This window comes from Aphelocoma coerulescens, chromosome 8, assembly GCF_041296385.1.
Source record: "Aphelocoma coerulescens isolate FSJ_1873_10779 chromosome 8, UR_Acoe_1.0, whole genome shotgun sequence".
NCBI lineage: Eukaryota > Metazoa > Chordata > Aves > Passeriformes > Corvidae > Aphelocoma > Aphelocoma coerulescens.
Genome location: NC_091022.1, coordinates 8,081,377 through 8,103,332, shown reverse-complemented (window position 1 = coordinate 8,103,332; position 21,956 = coordinate 8,081,377). Strand labels below are relative to the sequence as shown.

Here is a 21,956-nt window from a genome sequence, read left to right as displayed (position 1 = left end):
TTCAGCAGCAGAGGGAAATTGCCAATCCATAATTTAAATTAGTTTTGAAAAACCAACCAAGTTAAAAAATTTGTTTTGAGTGCAGTCACAACCAAGAAACAAGGGTTGGAACTGACCTGGATAACTTTTTCATTGACAAAGACATTGAAGAGTTTTAGCCATTACCAGCTGACAACTGATCTTTCCTTCAAGTACAAAATCAGAAAAAATAGCTTTATTCTAAAACAACTGGGAACACGTCTAAAAATTTTATTACGGAGAAAAATAGGGAACCATGGAACAGATGCTTTTAAAAGGCAGATATACAGCTCAACTGAAAGAGGATTTCTGCACCTCAGTGCAACCTTCCATTAAAAGTAAGCCTTCCTAATTAGGAAAAGACTTAAATACTCCAAACAAACCATACCTGCTCTTCTGCTATTCTTGAGGTGTTCTGAAGTTTTATTATTGTTTTATTGAAAGCCTTCTGCATTTCTTCCATTTGTTTTCGGTACCTAAAACAGAAGGTGGTTAAGGCTGAAATACTAGTGCACAAAACTCCTCAGAGCTTAGACTTGTCTTCAGAAAACACGACTATGCCAACAAAAAACCTTTCCTTTGCCCAAAGAGCTTTATTTAAACATCAAGTGGCATCTGCTTTTAAATCTCACAAAAAAACTTCTTACATGCTGTGGTGAGAAACCATAATATCACAAACTGTTTTGTCTCTTTGATCCATTTGAAGTACATGGGGGGATGGAGAATTCACATGTGGCCCATAAAGACTGTTAAGAGTGCCTATGCCAGGCTACATAGAACCATTGAGAGGCTTTTAGAGATTTGTGGCAAAGAAAGCCTTTGTGTTCGGGTCAAAATAACTCATCCTTAAAAAGATTAATAACCCCATGTGGTTATTAATTTGGTTAACCCACAGCAATATTCCTCAAAATAAAATAAACGGGATTGTGTCTGAAATACAAAGAGGCAAGCCCTGTCTCACACAGAGTAACTCCAACAGCCACCTAGGCTTGGGTCCTTTTCTCAGTTTTCCATAGAGCTTTACACTGTGATCTACACTCTGCCCAACTTTCCCCTGTACTATTTTTCATAGGCTGGACTCCTACCAATCATTCTCAGACTCACCTCTGACTGAGTTCTTCCAAGTAGCGGCTGCTGAGGGACATGTTGACTTCCAGGGCCTTGATGCGATTGTTCAGGCGCATGAAGACTGACTCCTTTTGATTGGATCCGTGAACAAGGTTCCCATTGGCATAGCCCAGGTCTGTGGAATTCTGCAGTTCAGCATAGAAATCTGTAGCTGTTCTCTGAGGTCCCCCCGAGACCGGAATCGCCATCAAAGCTTCTTCAGCTGCCTGATCGTCCTCCTTTGTCTCAGCAGATACCGGAGACTCGACAGGAGGCAAAACAGGTTTCGGTGCTTCTGGAATGCTCTCCTTTCCTTCCACAGCATCACTGGCTACTATGCCCACTGTGCTTTCAGGCTGCAGAACAGTCTCTGTAGGCTTTGAAATCACTGGAGTAGCAGCAGTCTCTCTTGTGCTCATCTCCTTTACCTCAGTGGCCACACTGGTCTCAGGGCTTTCTTCTACAACTGAGCTCTCAGCCTTTTCTGTTTCAGTGCTGAGCTCACGCACATCCACCTGGGGAGTTGCCCTTGGTGCTACCTGGCCTGAGTCTTCTTTTGCAGGCTCCAACACCATGTCTGTTGTGGGGGATGGCTTAACTTGAGAAGTAACTTCTAGGAGGAGGGACTGAGAGACAGTTTGAGGATGGCTTGGCTCCAGCTCAATGGACTCTGTGGTCTCATTACTGATCTCCTCATGGACTGCACTGAAGTCAACTGCAACAACAGACCCAGGGGGTTTCTCAGCTTTGCTGTCCAACTGCTCAGGCAGAGGCTCCCCTACTGCTGTCTGGGTAGATTCAGTCAGAGCTGGCTGTGGCTGCTGCACATCCACAGGGTAACGTGGCCTTTCCTCACCTCCAGTTTTACTGTGCTGCCGATGCATGGCTACTGCAACTGAGCACCACTTAAACAGGTATTCTGAGAAGGTGGAAATACAGCACACTGCTGCCATGTCACAGCAGTACTTCTCTGTCTCCAGTTCAAACCATGCCGATGCTTCCTCTTCTTGGTCATCACTGGACAGCAAAGTTACGGTGGACTGGCTTGTATCTTCTTCATACTCTTGCACTAGCTGAACAATTGGGCTTTCTTTAGTCAAATCCACCATTAACTGCTCTTTCTCTATCTGGGGAATATCAGTAGTAACAAGTCTAGAACAGAAGAGTTAAGGTGTTAGTTCAACAGTTTTACATCCTTGCTCTAGAAGACTGTGAAAATAGGATCTTTCAGAAAATTAGCAAAGCTTAGTCCAGTGACTAAAGGCCAGTCTGGAGACCAAAATTCTGCAAGATAGTATTTTTTCTGGTGATTTTCAGTCCCAATAGGCAAACACATTATTTCAACCCCTGCTGCTTAAACAGCAAGCCTTCTCAATTAGATACTGCCCCTTCCCTCACCCCTGAAAACTGTCACCAGTTCAAATACCATTTCTTACACAGCAAGCATCTTACTCTGATGATGCACTCTTCAAATGCAACAATCACAGTGTTCCCATTGACCTTCTTCAGTCTCACAGCAAGAGTGATAGAAAACCATAAAAACACTAAATACAGCACAAACTCATGTCTTAACATTTAAGAGGTAGGGTCTTGGCCCTAAGCAGCCAAATTACCAGCAATTGTAATCAACTGAAAAACAATAGAAAATCTATATAGAACTTCTCTTCTCAACCTCATTCTGTACATTTGTATACATATTTTCATTAAGGAAAGTCTACTGAAGTATAAGCTTCTAAACCAGAATTTTGTCAATGTAATTTAACTGAAGTTTCAGCAATACAATTTACATTCCTAATTAGTCTCCCTTGCAGAAGACCACAAAACCTGGAGCAGTATTAAGTCAGTTTCTGTGCCAAAATAAAACATGTCATAATGGAAATAGCTGTAATAAACAGTAACTAAAACAAATTTCTCTGGTGAGTGCAATTACCATACTTACAGATTTTACCAAATACTTGCCTTTTCACTTGTTTAAGTCTGCATGCCATACCTGAGCATTCTACTACCAAAGACTGCAGACTGCCACACTGCCACAAGTCTCTGCTTGGAGCACATTACAAAAACACCAAGAGCAATCACTTACTCTGGTGAAGGAACAGGTGTTGGTTCAGGCAGTCTTGGTGCAGCTGTTGAAGTTGCAGGGGTGGCAGTGACATTTTCAGACACACTTTTGTTCCCTGCTGCAGGAAGGAGGAAAATGTGAACACAGAAATTCAAGAACCATCTTTGTTTTCAACATATTCTGAGGTTTGGGTTTATTATTGGGGGGGTTATTATTAACTGCACTACCAAATTAATTGCAGATGTCATCCAAAGTTATTTACATGAAAGTGCTACTGATAGTTTATGAATGTGATGTTGTGGACAGTCTCAAAATACTTCCAGAAAGCAGCAGCAAATCCGGACTTTACAACTTAACTTGGGTAAAACAGAGAGTAAAGATCTCCAAATAAAGCTGAACAAGCATATGTGTCATCTTTGTATGGGTTTTTTTCTCAGCAAATTCAGCATCTTTGTTCCACTTTTCACAGTCACTAGGTTCTATGGCACTAATCGGGTGTGCCACAACAGGTGAAAAGAAGTCATTTAAATACAGACCATCCAACTCCTCACCAAAAAGAACTTAAAGACATGAAAACTTTCCAGAATGCTTTTCATCTAAAAAAACTACACTACCTTCAGTTTCAGATGACTCTTCAGTTTTGGCTCCAAGCATATTAGCAGCAATGTTCACCATACTTAGGATAGCATCTAAAAGAGACAACAACGACTGAACAAGAGCACTTTCAGAGGGCCCAGAGATCACCAGCACTGAGAAATCTGCTCTTTTGCAATACTTGCTTGAAACGAATCAGTGTAAGGACATAAAAATATCTGGTCATTCCATTGTGGAGGTAGCTGTTTCTTTTAAAGGTAAGTGTACAAGCTAGAAACCTCTATTTGAAAACCTGTATCGTAACAACATTCACATACCTGGCTTACGTATATATTTATTTTAAGGACCTGTTAAGTAGAACAGTTCCTCTCCCCTCTGAATTCACAGAAGGAAATTCCAAGAGGGCCTGCTCTACATCAGCACAGATATTAAATACAGCTACTCTTTGGTCTTGATACTGAAAACAAACATAATTGCCAGGCTTATTTACAAGATGAGGACTGGGTAAAGAGCACCATATTGTAAATACACAGAAGCTGGCTTGATTTTGCCCATTTCTCCCCCACCCACCAACATATAGCAGTGTTATGTCACATGGCCAGGTCACAATGTGAAAGAGGCATTTTAGTAGTAATGACAAATTCCTTGGGCTCCAGGAAGTTGTGTTCAAAACTTTGATTCTGCCTTTCCTCCAGAGCATGTCAGAAACTGCATTCCTGATTTATGTTATTTATCTGGGTTTGTATTCTGTGAAAAGTCATAATAGTCAAAAGATGCTAAACTTGAGCTATGCATGGTTTCTTACTATTGATGGAGAAGCAGAAAATGAGGGAGAATACGGAGTTGGTGGAGAAGCTTTACAATCTGGGAGAATGGCAGGAGAAAGAACAGTGAGCCACCCTCCAAGGTTAAGACTCGTGAAGACTGCAGAATGCTTCTTATGAGATTAAAAGTGTGAGAACCCCTCCCTCCAAGGACCCTCTTCCTCACTGTACATTTAAGATGCAAAATGGAAGTCTGTCACATTTGTCTATGTACATATTAAAAAAAACACCAAAAAACCAATACCCACAAACTCTCCCCTCCTTCCAAAAGAGGAGGACTGACCACCCTGACAGAGGAAAGGTCTCAATAACAAAATCCACCAGCCAGAACTAAATAATGGTCACTGCAATGTTTCAGTGCATTAGAGAGACAGCTGAGCACCATCAGCAACAGGTGCTTCAAATCTTTTAATCTTAGCTTTAGTAGTCTAAAAAATTAAATGAAAAGTCACTGCATTGTTGAAACAGTGAATATAAACTTGTAATACTGCCCTTGCTGACAGATCATGTGAACATGCATCATCAAGATAGCTCAAAGATAGAAAGTCTGAAAGTCACAAGTAAGATAAGCAGTGTCAGGGAAGAATTTACTGCTTTATCTCATCTGTGAAGAAGCCCACATTTAGAAATAAACTGCTTTTTCCACTATCTAGTTCCCTTTTGAAAACTGTTCTAAGCTGTGAATGTTCCTAGTCATGACCTTCTTATTCTCAGGAGACAACAATGTTCTAGAAAAAAGTATGAAAGATTTCTGTAGCTCTGATCCACTACAGGATGGAAGTGAAGCCTGACTCCAAACAGCATTAACTGAGTGCAAATCTACACTGCAATAACAAATCTTCATTAGCTGGGACAGAAGGAAGAATTGTACAGTGCAAGAGCTCTTTAGAAAATGGTGTGTGGAGGTGATACTATCCTGAATAATTCAGGAGTGAAGAATATCATTAAAACTGAATATTCAAGCATTCTTAGCCAAACAAACCCTACACCTGGAGATTTTCCAATGGGAAAAGTGAGAAGAGACAGTCAAGAACCTTTAGCTCTCTCAAAAAATCACACAGCCCTCATGAAGAACATAAATTACAATATTTACATAAAGCCTTCTCAGAAATAGTATTCTCCATCCTTCCCTCCCCCCCTAAAGTTGTACAAAGTAAATCTTTGTATTGCCTCCTGTAAGTTAAGCACTTTAATTAAATACAGATTTCCAAGTTCCAAATAACTAAGGTTCAACAACACTTTAGTACTGGCCATTTACAGCCCTGTGCAACTTTCACGTTCTTTTCAGTACACAGAACCTTAAGTACAGAAAACAAGTTTCCACAAAAATAGATATCCTTACAAATCGAAAATTCATTTTTAGAACCCTAAGAATGATCTCCCGGCTTCAAATTTTTAATTATTCCTATGGAACTAAACAAGAATCACAATAAATTGTTTCAGCAGAAGAATATGAAAGTTGTAGATGTTGCATGACAAAATGATATTCCACTTTCAGTTAGCACATCTTGTTTTAAGCACAGCACACTTTTTCTAATAAATCATACTCACTTGTAGCAGAACCAAGAAGATTTTTTGAAGACTTTTCTTCCCCTGTGTTGTAATCCAACAGATAATCTATGTATAAAAAAAGAACAACTCGTGACTATTAATGTGTCATGGGCAAAGAATATAAACCTCAAGACTTAACATTTAATTCAATGATGTGGATTTGACAGTGTAGAAATAAAACCACAGAGGACAGATTACAAACTGAAATGGACACTAAGAACAGATCTATTTTGTGTGAGCTTCTTTATTTTAGTAATCCTTCACTACTGTCAGCACATGAAGAGATTGTCTATTCTGCCAAGTAAAACAAACTTCTTATTATAAGCCACATAGCTACATCAAACACAGTTTAAAACTTAAAGGGATTGTTGGAAAAGCCCAGAAATACTGAGATACTGTCAACAAGCAAATTCAGAAGTCAAATCTTCTATCATATGCAGGAAGTGATAAGCCACCAAAACCAGCACAAGAGCTGTCTGAATGGCTAAAAATGCATGAAATATTTGCTTACCATAATCTTCATCAAACAGTTCCTGTCGTTCAGACTGATACTGAGAATCAGCTATTTCTTCATACTCTTCAACCATGCTAGTACCAAATACTCTATGATAAAAGTTTTAAAATAAAAGCCTATTATTAGTAATTATGGGACATAATTGATAAGCAGTATTACCTTTATGTAACAAATAAATTAGGAATACAGTAGTTGCAGTCAGTTAACTAGAATCAAGCAGCAGGGATGTTTATTTTCTCTAAGCTCTATCAACAAAGTCCACTGCAGAACTGAAACAAGATCCTGTTTTTCATTCTAATTCTAAAGAGTCTGTTTTCTTCCTTTTAAACTCATACCTGGACTTCCTTGTCTTTAGCTTTCCATGAGCTTACACCTTCTCTTCAGCTTCACTTTTGACTTGCTTTAGGAATATCTATTCAGAACTACCTCACTTTGCATACCATATTCTCTTTGACCTATTCTGCCAAAATTAAATCAAAATAATCCAATTTAAAGCAGTCTTGTGAACTAAAAATATGGTTTGACTTCTAACACTAGAGACCTCCTAGGTTCAAAACCTGTTTTTTAGGAGCAGTACAGAGGGTGATGATTCTCTGAATTACAAATTCACAGGTGTTTCTACTCAGACATTCCAAGCATTACTGACTGCATGCACCTGTGGCACCAAGCAACACAGCACTCACCACACCTGCTCTTTTTAGCTCACCACTTGTTCCCCGTTTTGCTTGGTCAGCCTTGAAATGCTCACGTCCTGCTGTAAAGCTGCTCAAGGCTCCTGTTTCCTCCCCTCACCACCCCCCCCTCCACATATAAACTATTCCTTACATACTGGAGAAGTAAATAAAAAGACTCAAAGCTTCTTTAGACAGATGTGAAAGACACTACACAGAAGGCAAGTCAGGCAACTACTTCAATTCACAATACTTACAAATAATTGCAATTAAAAATTGGAATTGTTGCCCAACTATTATGAAAACACACTAGTCCTCATTGCAAGGAGGTAGAAAGACTAAGCAAAACACAAAGTATTACCTTATAAGACTTAAAGGACAAAAATGTTCTGATCCAAAGTGTGATATCAACTCCACCTAAAGAATAAAAGGTACTTAAAATAAAACCTCAAAGACTCACAGAGTCAAGAGTTCACTTAACATATACATTCAATCTTGAAATTGCACGTTTTGTTTACTCAAGGGAGTTGCAGATTGCCCACAGCAGAAGAAACCAAAGATTTACTCTTGCCATGCACTAAAGAGCTGAGCCGCAGCAGAGAACACCCCCAGCCCCATGCATCCATCACTCCAGAAGAAGAGGTTGCTAACCTTTATGTACTTGATGAACATCTGAAGCGAGAGAAAGGAAAGGAAAAAAAAAAAAAGTAGATGTCAGTACAAAGGCTGAACACATGCCACAGGCAACTACAGAGTCCTGCAGGGTTTAATTCAGTACTATAAATGCCTAAGATGACAAGCTGTGAAGGATTAAGTTGTAATACTACTTCATCTGCCTTGGGTAGCAAGATTTCATTTAGCCCTTGTACCTTGCAGACTGAAGGTAACATGCAACAAGTGTTTTTTTAGGGAATTTAAGTTATTCAATTTTTCAGGGCAGCATGATTGCAGGTAGAATACTGAAGTGTGTTAAAGGTACTAAATGTATTTTTCCCCTTAAAGAGCACAGATTACAGAAAGTGACTCAAAAGGAGAAACAAACCCATGTAGCATGCACTCTACATGTACTGCCGCTGCTTCAATTCAGTATAAAATACTTCAATTTAGAGAAGCACAACTACAAGAAATAGAGCAGCTGATGACAGACTTGAAAGCTTCAGTCATCTGTGTCTTTCTAGTGCAACCTTGACTACAAACTGGTATTTACTTAATCTGAATTAATTTGCAAGTGTAGAACGCATTAATTAAACCACTATGTAGACACTATCACCGAAGGACTGGAGTAATCTGCAAGTGAGACCAAGACAAATATTCCCATAAAAATCACGCTTACAAAAAATTCCACTGTTTTTGATACAAGTCCAGTAAGCTACTTCAAAAAATTTTACTTTTTGAAAACGTTTTCAACTCCTTCTGTAGACTAGACATACTCAGAACTTGTTTACTTTTTGCACTATAAAGTAAAAACATTACAAGAACAAACCTTTGGAAATTTTACCATGCTGTATTATTTAAGGCAGAGCACTGCATCTACCAAGGGACTAAGTGCTGCAGCATCTACTGGAATTCGGGAACTTCAGTGACAATGGCAGCTACCTTAAGGCATTAATTCAGCCAGAAGATGGAATTAAAAATAAATGAAATCTCTATTCTGTGACTCATGCAGAATTTCTGGGTAGAGAGGTTAGACAATTATCATTCATAGCTACTTCTTCATAAAAGCACAAAGCATAATTAAGAAGCACAAACATAATTGGAAGGTACCACATCACTGAAGAGGACCTAAAAGGTCTGTATTTTATTTGAATTCAAACCTTAGCTACAATCCAAAATTTTCACAAAAGCTTTTATCCAAGTTCAAGCACCACATTAATTATTTATGGTGTTTTATTCCCTTTGAGTCTCCCAAGTAAAGACAGTTTAATGCAAACTATTTTGAAGGTGGGGGTATCATGGCAATGCTCCAGTAGCAGTGAGCATAAATAATTTGCCTGAGTTACGACTGAATAACTGCAAAACTGCACTTGGAGTCTATAATGAGAACCAAGGTTCAACCACTTACACTTTCAGATTCACTGAAGTGTACAGTACAACACAGTAAAAAATACCAAGAAATATGGATATCCTGACCTGTGCTCCAGAGAGTGAGTGTGCAGGGGGTGTGTGTGTATGCATATATCTATCTACATAGATAGATACAGATATATGTGTATATATATGTAAAGCAGGTACAGCCAAGCAACAAAATAGGTCGAGATTCTTCTGATCTTACATTCAGGGGACAGTTGGTTAAGTCAAATAGAACAGAACATTGTCTAGATTTTTCTTAATTCAGGTGTCAACTAAGTATGTACTTGGACGCAAGGGGCTTCCCAAGATCCTCTCAATTACCAAAGTGAGGAAGGTAATAGGCTCATTACTGTGACAAGGATTTAGTACACAGACAGCCCCAGTTGGGGCCACTAATTAACCAAGGGCAATTAATGGTAAGGTAGGCTTTGATAACACATTTCTCTGGATGCTGTTATACAGGGGAAGCCCAGCAAACCCTTCCTTCCCTGAGGAGCATGGATGCTTTTGCAGTATTAAGTTACCTTAACATATTTTGCATACATCTGTTCATCCAGAGGAAAGCTCTGGACATTTCTCTCATCTCTGGCATGGAAAGTACCTAATTTAATCCATTTGTTTGTTGGATACCTAGAAAGGAAACAATGGAGTCAGGTAATGAAATGCAGGAACTCACTGTTTACAGGTATTTGCCAAAGTTTCCCCTAATGCCTTTCCAGAGAAGAAATACATTCTGTTATTTCCAGCTGCAAGATAGCAGCAACGTTCCCAACACAAAACATCAGCAGAACCTCCTCACACACTTACAGCAATGTGCAAGCTCTTGAAGCACAAAACCCCAGACTTGATCCAATTACTGAAATTCAGCCAGTCTACAATGAAGCCACCCCAGGTAAGAACACAACACATGACAGGTTGTATTACTGTAAGCAAGCAGTAGAAAACTGAGCAGAGCAGAGCTAGAACTACAGACCAAGTGTTGGAAGTCTAACCCTACATGCTTTAGGCACCCAAGAAGAAAAGGATTTTTTCTGAAGCACTGTGAATGCCTGCTCATTCACAGACTAGAATTATCTGCTCACTGCAGAAAGCAGTGGCGGCACGACACTGCCTAAATCATCATAAAACCACCCTCTAAGCAGCCATCTGGCCAATCTGTAGCACTCTTACCCCCTTCCAATTTCTCAATAGTGTACTGCTCTTTTTTCTTTTTAAATAATTTGTGTATCTTTGAACAGAGTTCAGCATTGAAGACAGCTCAAACCATGTGAAAATGGTCTGAATGACAAGGGAGGAGACAGCCCAAATCCTCAGCAGCATTTTATTAAGGAGTTTTATAATCTGCCATCCACTATCCAGCTACTGTATAAATTCTGCTTCTTCACTGCTACTTGTCAACAAATTTTTCCCTTTAATTTTTAAGGTGGCAAAGGAAAAAACTGCTAGCAACTGACAATATACACAAAACAAAGAAAATTCGTGTGACTTCACACTACATTATACTTTGCATAATAACAAGCATACACAGCCCATGCTTAATAAAGCCTTGCATCTAGTAATTATTTCATTTTTTTCATTCAGAAGGATGAGTTTAGATTACATACCTGTCACTAATTGACACCAGAAAGTCTTTAGGAGTGGAAGAGAATAATTCATGATTTGCAATGTCAAACTGCTTTACTTGGACTGGTTCACAGAGCTCAACAACAAACCTTAAAGACAAAAGAAAATATTTTAAGAAAAGACTTCTCCTTCTGCAGTTACAATCTTCAGCCCTTTACCTCATTACCACATCCTCCACTGGGTATAAGGAGGACACTACAAAAATGCTGTAGCATAAGAATCACTGGTGGTGCTTTCCTGAACTTTAGTAACTCTAGGTAGCACCTACAGCTACAAGAGCTTCATCCATTTTCTACTCAAAGGCACCAAGTCACAGAACTAAAAACTAAGGACAGCAAACATAATTTAAATCACATCTGAAGTACCAATTCGTATATGGTAAATTCTGTTCACCTGTCCTACAATTAGTTGACAGTCAGGGAAAGAAATCAAAAATCTTTATTTGAATGCCCAAGTGCTTTATCTGCCATGATAATTATGCAAAACTTTCACCTATTAAGGTAAATAAAAATATCACCTTAATATTAGTTCTCAATACCAGAGCTACATTTCTATGGGAGACATAATAAAACATCCTGTGCTAATTCTGTCAAAGCTCCTCACACACTCATTCCAAGCAGCAACACACCAAGGTCAAGTCAGTCCCACAGGACACATTCAGACCCACAGCAGTGGAAAACTGTAATCATGCCTGTCATAAAAGTGAACCTCAGGAACCTACCAGATTTTAGTACTGCAAGGATTGAGCATATAAAGGTCCATGTTTTCCATCAAAATAGCTGAAGTGCTCTGTATAAAGAAAAAAATTAGTATTTTAAATGGCATGGTAGATACCAACACCACCAGGGATTTTTCCCCTCTTTGCAAAAATAAGTTTGAAAATAGGTTTTTGGACTAGTATCAAGTTTCACAACATTCTAAGCAAGATAATATCCAGAACATAGTATGCCATGCTACTTTGGGGCAAACACAGATTATTTACTATGGTGAGCTCTTTGAACAACTGAACAAAGCTGTATTAATTTCTGTAGGAAGTAGACTCTGCTCCCATTTTCTGAATTCACTTAGAAAGACATCAAGTTCTCTATAGCAATCCCTCTTAAAAAAGGCACAGATCACTGTTTATGTCCTATTTTGATAAATTAAAATCCCAATAAACCCAAACGTAGAATAACAACTTCACAAATCAGTGTTAAGTGTACTTTGTGCTACTTGTTGCATAACAGTACACTAACATAATGCACAATAATAATTAGTAAATGCTTACCTTTGCCTCTGGATTTGCTGCCAGAATTTTGGCACCACACTCTACAGACGCATAGTTATTCCTGTTTTTCTGGACCTTTTTAGTGGAATGCTGACCACCAACAGCAGAAGGGTGCATTGACTGACCTAGGAACAAGAAAATACTGCTCCTATAACAAACCACACAAACAGTATTTTCACTGTCAGGAACTTCTGCTCACTGCTTTTATATAATGAAGGCTATTAATTATGTAGTTCTAGCAGAAAAATGAAGTTCCAGGCTGCATTCCAAATTGAGACAGTCTCACTATTCAGCTCTAGTACAAGATGACAGTGGTCTGTATTTAGTCCAAACTAATGAATCCTGAACTTACTCTTTTCTTTCTCTACTTCCATGACTTTCTTCTTCCATTCATCAAATGTTGGAATGTCTCCAGGGTCCTTTGGAGTTATTACTGATGTAGGGTCAATTTCTCCTGTCTTCTTAAAGTCTTTCTGCAGAAGAAACAACCACCAATTGTGAGTATTTTTCAGGACCGACAATGAAAACAAAAATGAACTTCAAAAAACAAAGCATGCTCTGATCAAGTCAAGGGCAGACACATCATTTGCACCCGTGTTAACAACTTAGAGCCAATGTAATCAAGATTATAAGCCAGAAAAAACATGTGATGATTTTCTCTCAGAATTACAGATTATTCCACTGAAATACTGGCAATTTTTGCGGCTAAGCTAATACATTTTAAATAAAATGTAAGCCTTCTGTCTCCAACACCTGCATTTTCTTCCCAATTTTTGCTTTTCCTCTTAATAAGAAAGTTTTCCCTGTAGCAAAAATCTTTAAACATGAATGCTTGTCATGACAGAATTCCAGAGGTTCCCTGGAACTTCTGAACATCTCAAAAACAGCAGAATGATTAAACATTAAAGAAACCATGTTTAAGTATCTCAGAAATAATGCTTTGGACTTGCCTGGCAAAGCAAAACCCCTGTCAACTAAACTGTATGTTATTCATTTCATATCTTAACTTCTCTTTTGTACAAACACATTTTCAGCACACCAGCAGATGAGTGAAAATTTTTTGGTAGATATTTCAAGTGTAGAGATTATTTTGTAGACAATATTTTAAAGGTAGTTGCCAAATGACAGTTTAAACATGATCCTAAAATAGCAAAAAGTGGTATTGCCATGGCCTTCGTCATTGTATTTAAAAAATACAAGCTTTAGGAAGCGCCTCACAATCAGAGCATGTAAGGCCTGACTAGCTACACATCCCACTTTAACAAGGGCCAAGTAGTACTTCTGGGACAGAATAACACCACACCACTTTTTTTCTCAGTGGTGATAACCTAAAGAAGGGCTTTAGGCTCCTGTAGGTACTGAGGGGATACAAGCACTGCTTACCTCCCTTTTTAAGTTCTCCGAAGCATTCAGAGCAGATTTTTGCTCATCCGCCCCCTTTTCAGCTGCTGAAACTTTTGACTCAAACTCAGATTTTGTCTTCTTTCCCTTGCCATGTGAAGATGATATGTTCTCTATATGTTGGCCTGCAAGGCTGAAAGTTTAAAGAGTATCAGGATCTATAACATGATCAGCCACATGCAATTAAACAAACACACAAATATGTAGATTAAGCAAGCACATGCAAATGTTTGTTGCAAAGCCAGCACAGAAAAGAACAACTACCTTTAAAGTATTCAGAGTCACACACAACCTGCTTGGATACTCACCTCTCTGGTGGACTGACAAAAGAGGAAGGTTCACTCTGAGGGTCAGCCTCAAGTGTCCCACCAATATCACAGTCAGGTTCTGACTGCTCAGCTTCACTAGAGCTCACTACAGGGATATCAGCATGGGAATTCTCTATTGCACTGAAGGGAAACAAACAACATGCTTTTTTAGCCTTCTGAGAATTCAAATAACCCTGAAAATCAACCACAAAGATATCTGAAAGTTTTAATAAAGTAAGAGTCTCACAGAAATAATTAAGAAAAATGAAGTATGCTGTACTTGTGGTATTGCATTCTCAGCTGTACCCATGAAAAAATAGAATTTCCTTTTCCAGCCTGTTTGTCCCAGAAAGGAACTCAAAACAGGCTTCTCATCTCCCTGAACTCTCATCTAACATCTTATCAAACACTGCAAATGGATATTCTTCCCATAATCATTACAAACTAACAACAGGTTCACAGTTACCTGGCTGCCAGCAATTTTCTCTTCCCTTTCAACAAAGGAAACAAGCATGAGACTGAGCTCCCTCACTAAAAGCTCCTCATGTTACCAAGTCAAGAGGCAGCAGTCAGAACAGAACTTGGCTAAAACTAGAGGAGAATAGGGCAATAAAAACAGAGCCAGACAGACTTCCTTTCTACTAGATTTCTTTCTTTTTTTGCTAGTGTAATTAAAATCAGGTAACCCAGCAGACCATTATCCAAGCTGTAACAACAGCCCAAACCAGCTCATCTGCCCACTGCTTTACGTCCTCTCTCCCAGAAAGGCTGAGCACACCTCATCAGACAAATCCTGAGGCACAAACCAAACAGAAAGCCTCCCATATGCTCTTTAAGAATGATGGAATGGGTGGGGAGAAGATGGACAGATGGAAGTATCTTTCAATTGATAACTTCTGACTGTCCTCTCTTCTCCAGCACAGGGATGACTTTCAGGCTGATCCAGGCTACAGCCAGATCTAAGTAAAAGCTTTACTCTGCCTTTTAAATTTCAACATAAACTTTCTTTAATGTAAGCAGCAAACTAGGTTAATCCGATATCATGACAGAGCTGCCAAAACACAAGCAGCATGTCAGAAACTTAAAAGGGGATCTTTTTGGTTCTCTGACTGCTACAATTATCAGCAGAAGCAGCTACAACCAACCCAGGGAGACAATTTTAGTACCTTTCATATGATAAATTTCCTGTGGTATAAAACAAAAAACTCATAGGTATTCAAGACTTTTTGCTATGTAGCAAAATCTAACAAACATGAATACAAGAATTTATTAGCTATAAACAGGGAGTATTTTCCCTGAATGCCCCAAAATGCCTCCATCTGAGATGCACAGTGCTTGGTGAGCATGCAACTCTCTATTGACTAAATAAGCCTGACCACTACACTTAAAACTGCAAAGCTCCACATATTCTCCTATTTCAGTGGGTAGGTGACAGTATGAACAATTATCAACTGAATAAAATATGGGAGAAGAATGAACTTAAAAATTCCTTCCTCTCAGGGTGTACCTGACTGGCCCCAAGTAACTAATTTTGGCAGAAGGTGAGTCTTAAAAGCTGTAGTGTTCCCTCTCCTTTGGGTACCTTGATTTGCCTTAATTTTTAAAATGCATTATTAAGCTCACTTTGCACAGCAGGTTCTTTACTTACAGACAGAAAGAACTCAGATTATTTTTCAGTAATTTTTCCTCAGATTAGATTTAGGTAGAAAAGTTACACTCAGTGCTGTTCTAAAAAAGGATTCATTACAAAGTAAAACTTGTTTGGAATAAAAATACTTTGAAAATATTTTGACTAAGAGGTTCTGCTCTTTTAGGCCAGTAACACCTGAGAGAGCTGGACTTTGTTACACTGTCAGGAATCAACATCTAAACCAGGAAAAAGATAACAAATGTCTGAAGATAACAAATACAACCATGTCTTTTTAAAGATCTTGTTTAAATATGGAGCTGGACCACAGATAGTTTGGATATTAATCTGTACAGTAAGAGACCACCTATGACTACTGAAAGCTGAACTGCAGTTTGAAATAATGTATAAACATGCTTCTCTGCTGCACCAGTTCTGCCCTTTCTTCCTGTAAATGGCACTGGTGTCACAACACCACTGCCCAGCACTAACTCATCCATCAGGTGCTCCAAACCAAGTTTCTGTTTTCATTCATTGCATAGTTCAAGTCTTCAGAGTTCACCACTCCAGTACTGCCCAGCTATGACAGCCAGACAATTTCCAACAATTACCAGACACCAGCTGAATGTTTCAAGGAAAATAACATCCTGCCTCCTTCTAAGATGTGACAACAGTAGAGCTTACAACACATTACACAAACAAATCAGTGTAGTAGTCAACAAAAGCTATAAAAAGAACAGGCTGAAGCAACATTCCAGTTTTGCTTTATAAAAACTGCAAATTTTGGAAGACTTCCAATTAAAGACACTGATGAAGTATCAAAATGTGTTTAAGTGTTAGCCCTGGCAGACTAGGCAAGATCAGCCAGCAAACAAAATTTCCGTACCTTTTCTATGGTAAAGAAATTAAATTTGGTAAAGCAGAAAGACTGAAGTCTTAAAAAACCCAAAACACCCACCAAAGACAAGTCTACTTCCTTTTCAATGTGTTGAATTTTTATCTAATAAAATACTCCATCTTTATCAGCAGTCAGAACAACATAACTTTCCTTAGCACATCAAAAAGCCCAATAGAACATTGTGAAAATCCTTGCAAGTATGCACACACAAATTTCCACACTAGCTCCCATTTGATAGCACAACGTCCCACAAGAGAAGGGAAACAAAATGAAGTACATGGACTCCAGAAAGCTGCCTGCAGCAGAGGTAGCTCTTGCAATACATTAAGTATTGACTTGACTGCATTTGTATGAGAATTTGCTATTTTGTCACAAGCCTCTTACTACCAGAAGTTGAAACTCTCCGTTTTTAAGTCCTGAGATAAAACTCTGCAGACTTCTTCCTTAACTGAAAGCAGAGGCCATTGCTGAAGCAGCCTCAATGCTTGTTGACACAGATGTGAAAGCACATTTCTGAAGGGCAGAAATCCTAACGGTAAAGCCCTGAGGGCTTTTATAGTACAGATTATCTAAGCATGTTGGCTTTTTTTCAAAGCAGCAGCTTAGAAACTGATCATGGCAATAGTATTCCACTTCATGAAAGTATGCAACTGTTTATCCACACACTCAGTAAATGATGGCACACTCCATTAGCACTGACATCATAAACCAGCAAAACAATTGTGCGGAGTAGTACCATCTTACCCTCACTAAACATTTTAACAAGAGCAGAGTAAATTATATTCTCTCAAAGACCAGAACAACAAAATTGAAAGAGCTTACTCGGGCTGTGAGACTGGAGGTATCTCTGAGGTAGGTGAACTGGAAGTGTTTTCAGTGCTTGGAACTATGCTGGAGGAAGCTTCATTTACATCTGCTGAAGATGGACTCACAACTTCAGGCTGGCTTGTTTCACTTATTTCTGTTGACTGTAAAACCATTCCAGGTGAATATACATTTTTCAACACCTGAGTAATAAGAGCATTCATACAATACCATCTAGTATGGAGTTCTAACAGTTCAGTAGTTCAGATTTCTGTCAGAAATTAATTTTGTTTCTTCCAAGACCAAGGTGGCATTCTGTCCTACTCTGGGAGAGTTGCAATACTCTTCTGTAGTCTGATATAATAATGTAAAAATATTAATTGGAGCAGGCCTGTGCAACAGCTTCCTTAATGATGCATTCCTATAGAGACTGCCATGAGAAAACCAGCTTGAATATTGCAGCAATCGAAAGAAACAGTTCTATTTGCATGACCCATTACAATAAAATATACTATTTTCATCCTAAACTAAATTTCGGAGAAGGCTTTCAATTTCATCACTCCAATGGAGGTCCAAAATTATTTAAAGCCTATTCCATGCTGTAAGTGAACAAGGAGATAATTTTTCACTTTCAAGTGTTTAGTAGTCTTGAGACTTATTTGTTCTAGGTCTTCAGTTTTCATAAGCACATTCAAAATAAGGCTTTGTAAATCTGAAAGCATACATAACCACTGAAACAGGTCAGATTAAATCCTGCAGCGAAAGGAAATACTATTGTACAAAAGTCTCCTGTCAATAGCTAGATTACTCCAAATCATCTAACTAAACACGAAGAGGTCTGGAAGATTTAACAAAATTAAACACCCAAACCATGAAATAAATATTCTGAAGTATATCTGTCCTACGTATGTTGTCTTGTAATCTACAAAATAAAAATACGTAATCAAATAAATAATCTTTAACAGTGGGCTTTGTAATATTTAACACCAAGCACTGACTTAACAGTATCAATGGCACAGAGCTGAAATTCAACTGTTTTCCCATTTTAACAAAGGAAATGAAACTGATAGCAGTCATGAAGGATCAAAGCTAAAATGGACTGCTATAATCACCAAGTCTGATCTATATAAAAAGACCTCAGAGAGAAGACTTTTTATGTTTTATTTATAAATAGACATCCATACCTACAACATCCAATTTTAATTTACCTTGGAAAGTTTTTAGTCAGTACCTACAGATACTAAATTACTCATTATTTATGCACATGGGAAACACAGGGTCTGTTAGCTCACACATTCTCTCTTTTACTGGAAACACAAGTCTGACAGCAACCCTGTGTACAGGTGAAATGTGATAGATGGTTACTATGAACTTTAGATAACCAAAATGAAAGACTGAAATCCAAGAAGCATTTGAAGACTATATGAAGACAGTGAATGAAATAAAAGCCTTTCCTGGTCAGATTTTGTCAAGTCATTGAGTAGCTCTTCCATAGAGTAACTCCGTGTACTTGAGTCTGCATGCTCAGGCTCCAGTCTGGGACCAGCCTCTTCCCCCTAGGATATTAAAGGTAAAACAACAGTTAAGTTTGCAGTCACACAGCCCTTCTATGCTCAGCCAGAGGAGCTGCCTCTGGGACACAGTGAATAACAGCACTTCTTCCACCATCAAAACATCAAGAAACTAAGCTACATTAATCTTCAGAACCACTACCCACCTGTGTTAAAAATCTTATCTGCACAAAGACTACAGCAAGTTAAAACAATTCAGTTAAATCTTCCCTGAAAAGATCATTTTAGCATTGTCTTAAATAATTTTGTTTGTTTGCTAAGGGGAAGTTCATCATTCTGCTATGACTTCCCATGTTGACAAATCCTCCCCAATCTTCTTGCTGACCAAAAGAGGAGAAAAAAAAAAAAATCTAAGATGACTTGCATCAGACAACCATTAGAAAATAACATGTGGCATATTTTAGCTGTAGCAGTCTTATCAGGAGAACTACAGTAATTACACAAATCTGCCAGAACCTTTTAAAGCAACCTTCTCTTCTACAACTAAAAATTCACCAACAAGTGCAGTGAATTCACAAAATAAAAAATATCAACACTTGAGGGGAAAAGTTTTAAACCCATCAGACTAAAACTGGCAAGCATTTACACTTGCCCTTCAAGCTTTTAAAAGTTGTGACTACAAAATATGCAACTACAAAAGTTGCTTTTGAGCAATATTTTAAAACACAGCAAGAAATGTGGTAGAAATTTACACCCACCTTGTTTCACAAGGGCTATCTAAAACCCCATGGCCAAATACTGCCAGTGTACAGATCCAAAGTGGGCTGCTGTGCTATACAACACTACATGATATTAACTTGATAGAATTAAGGCATGCACTGAAGATCAGGAGCTACAAATCTGAGCTGACAAACCTTAGAGACAACTAAGCAACATTTTACCCCAAATATTATTAGCTCACATCCAAGTCCCTAAGATGAAATAGCATCAATGGCTGGGAGAGACAACTGATCTAAGGCAAACTGATCAAGGGCTGCAGAACTGCTCTTTTTGAGCAGGACAGCTCCAGCAGCCTAATTAGGAGTAATAGACACTTGCTTAAGATTTCTCATATGCCCAAGAGATGTTCTTTAATGAGTAAAAACAACAGTCTAACATTTTAGTTTTCACATCTTTGGCTTTAAGTTCAGAAATCTGCTTAACAATGCAGCCACATTAATAGAATGCAAAGAAGAATGTTGCAGAGTAGGAAATCACACCAGTGGCTTCCCAGTCTCAAAGCTTACTTAATCTTTCCAGTATTATTGCATCAGACATTAAATTCAAGCACAGCTTTTTTGCAGGCAGAAGAATAGGACTGAGTGCTATTTGGCTGTATAAGCTGGCAAAAAATATAGCTACCCTAGTTGCTAAAATGCTTAAGTAACCTACAATACTTAAAAGTGATTTTTTATGGCCAGGAAGCTCTCTCCACTTGAGTCAGCTAGAATGCTCAACACAAAATTTCCAAGTTTGGTGTGGCATATAAAAACTTTTTTGGAATGAGGACCATGATTAACACTACTACAGACTTCTGGAGGAAATAGGAACACCAACATATCAATACTACCCACATTTAGAATAGGACTGATTCTGTACCTGGGTAAATAAATAAATGAAATTACCATGACATTCCGACTCAACAGCTTGGGAACTCACTACGCAATGCAATATGCAGAAACTTGTAATGAGTTAATCAGGGTGGGACAATTACACTCAAACTAAAGTGCTGAGTAAAGTAAAAATGAAAGGGACCACATTTACTACACCTTTCATAAACATATTTTAGCCTTGTTAATTTTTATTGAACAGAAGGAATACAAAGCAATAAATACTGACTTAAACCAATTAATCTTAAATCTTCTATTTAGGATAGCAATCACCTGTACACTGTTTTTAATACAACACAGAGGGAACTGGCATAATGGGGCCTGGACTAACCCAGCCCATCACCTCCTATTTTGAACTCTACAGAGTCACCCACTTTCCCTGATGCCCACTTCTAACATCTGGCCCCTAAACAAAAAAAAGAAAAACCAAGCCACTAGTAACTTTACTATTTATTCCTTCTCTTGCCCCAAACTGTCCACCAGAATTGTTGCATAACTGCAACAAATGAAGCAAAGGAAAACAAAAATTTGGGAAGATATCACAACTCACAGAACAACTGACTACATTAAACATTCTGGCCAAGAAGACCCTATGAAGAATCTTATTTTAAAATTTAATATCAAGTCAGACTCAGTAATTAACATGATGTATGCAGCATACCTTTTCCTGGACATTTTCATCCTCACTGGGCAGGGCACAAGCATCCCCTGAAGCATATTGCACTGCTGATGAAAGACTGTCTTTACAAAAGACATTCCAAACAGGAAGCCTACCAAAAAAACAAACAAACAAAAAACCCCTCTTTATTTAAAATGAAATTTTAGCATTCCCTTAGCATTGTCTCCCATTAATCTTCTTCAGCTGTTCCCATGAGGCATCTAAAAAATATACATGTACAGTTCATGGATATTCCTTCATACAATCCATTTGAGGATTCACTTCAAGAAATTAGCAACAGAAAACACTACAAATTTACTACTTCCAAAAGAAAAAAGTATCACCAAACCAGATACCAGAGTGTCACCACATCAATAAGTGAAAGCAGATACAAATTAGTTTAGTTACGGCAAGTAAGGAACAATTTGAATCAACTACATCCTTTGTCACATAGCAATGAGACATTTTTACCAATAATTATTACTAAGCAAAAACTTAAGCCACAGACTAAAAAGCTAAATCTCCTTATTCCCCTGTACAAAGCCTACCTGAGAAGATTTTGTATAGTCAACATCATCAAGCACATTTAGGAAAATAAGAGAAAATAAGTACATTAAAAAATGTACATTGTTACACTAATAAGTACCATGCAAAGCCTCTGAGAATTGTTTGTAATTTTTTTCAACAGCTTTGGTTGTCAGCAAGAAATGGATTTATTTCGGCAAAAAAGCAGCCACTTGTACCACTTGTACAACACTTGTACCAGAACAGCATCTTTTCTTTCTTATCATACAGGGTC

At 38.2% G+C, this 21,956-nt stretch overlaps 1 protein-coding gene across 7 annotated transcripts in view; it reads right to left on the bottom strand.

Moving 5' to 3' along the window:
- Positions 1-21,956, bottom strand: part of SUCO (SUN domain containing ossification factor) — a 40,067-nt gene that overhangs the window by 7,020 nt on the left and 11,091 nt on the right. For 2 of the 7 annotated variants that reach the window (XM_069023759.1, XM_069023761.1), the window contains exons 2-19: positions 21,161-21,269; positions 18,797-18,895; positions 17,358-17,506; positions 14,011-14,151; positions 13,685-13,835; positions 12,654-12,774; positions 12,302-12,426; positions 11,756-11,823; positions 11,016-11,123; positions 9,936-10,041; positions 7,993-8,013; positions 7,703-7,758; positions 6,668-6,759; positions 6,157-6,222; positions 3,802-3,876; positions 3,209-3,305; positions 1,123-2,277; positions 407-494 (exon numbers count right to left, since the gene is read on the bottom strand). In XM_069023759.1, the coding sequence (XP_068879860.1) occupies positions 407-494; positions 1,123-2,277; positions 3,209-3,305; positions 3,802-3,876; positions 6,157-6,222; positions 6,668-6,759; positions 7,703-7,758; positions 7,993-8,013; positions 9,936-10,041; positions 11,016-11,123; positions 11,756-11,823; positions 12,302-12,426; positions 12,654-12,774; positions 13,685-13,835; positions 14,011-14,151; positions 17,358-17,506; positions 18,797-18,895; positions 21,161-21,269 (2,827 nt within the window). Of the gene's footprint in view, positions 1-406; positions 495-1,122; positions 2,278-3,208; positions 3,306-3,801; positions 3,877-6,156; positions 6,223-6,667; positions 6,760-7,005; positions 7,343-7,702; positions 7,759-7,992; positions 8,014-9,935; positions 10,042-11,015; positions 11,124-11,755; positions 11,824-12,301; positions 12,427-12,653; positions 12,775-13,684; positions 13,836-14,010; positions 14,152-17,357; positions 17,507-18,796; positions 18,896-21,160; positions 21,270-21,956 lie in introns of those variants that run through there. The other 5 variants (XM_069023760.1, XM_069023762.1, XM_069023763.1 and 2 more) reach the window with 5 other exon arrangements.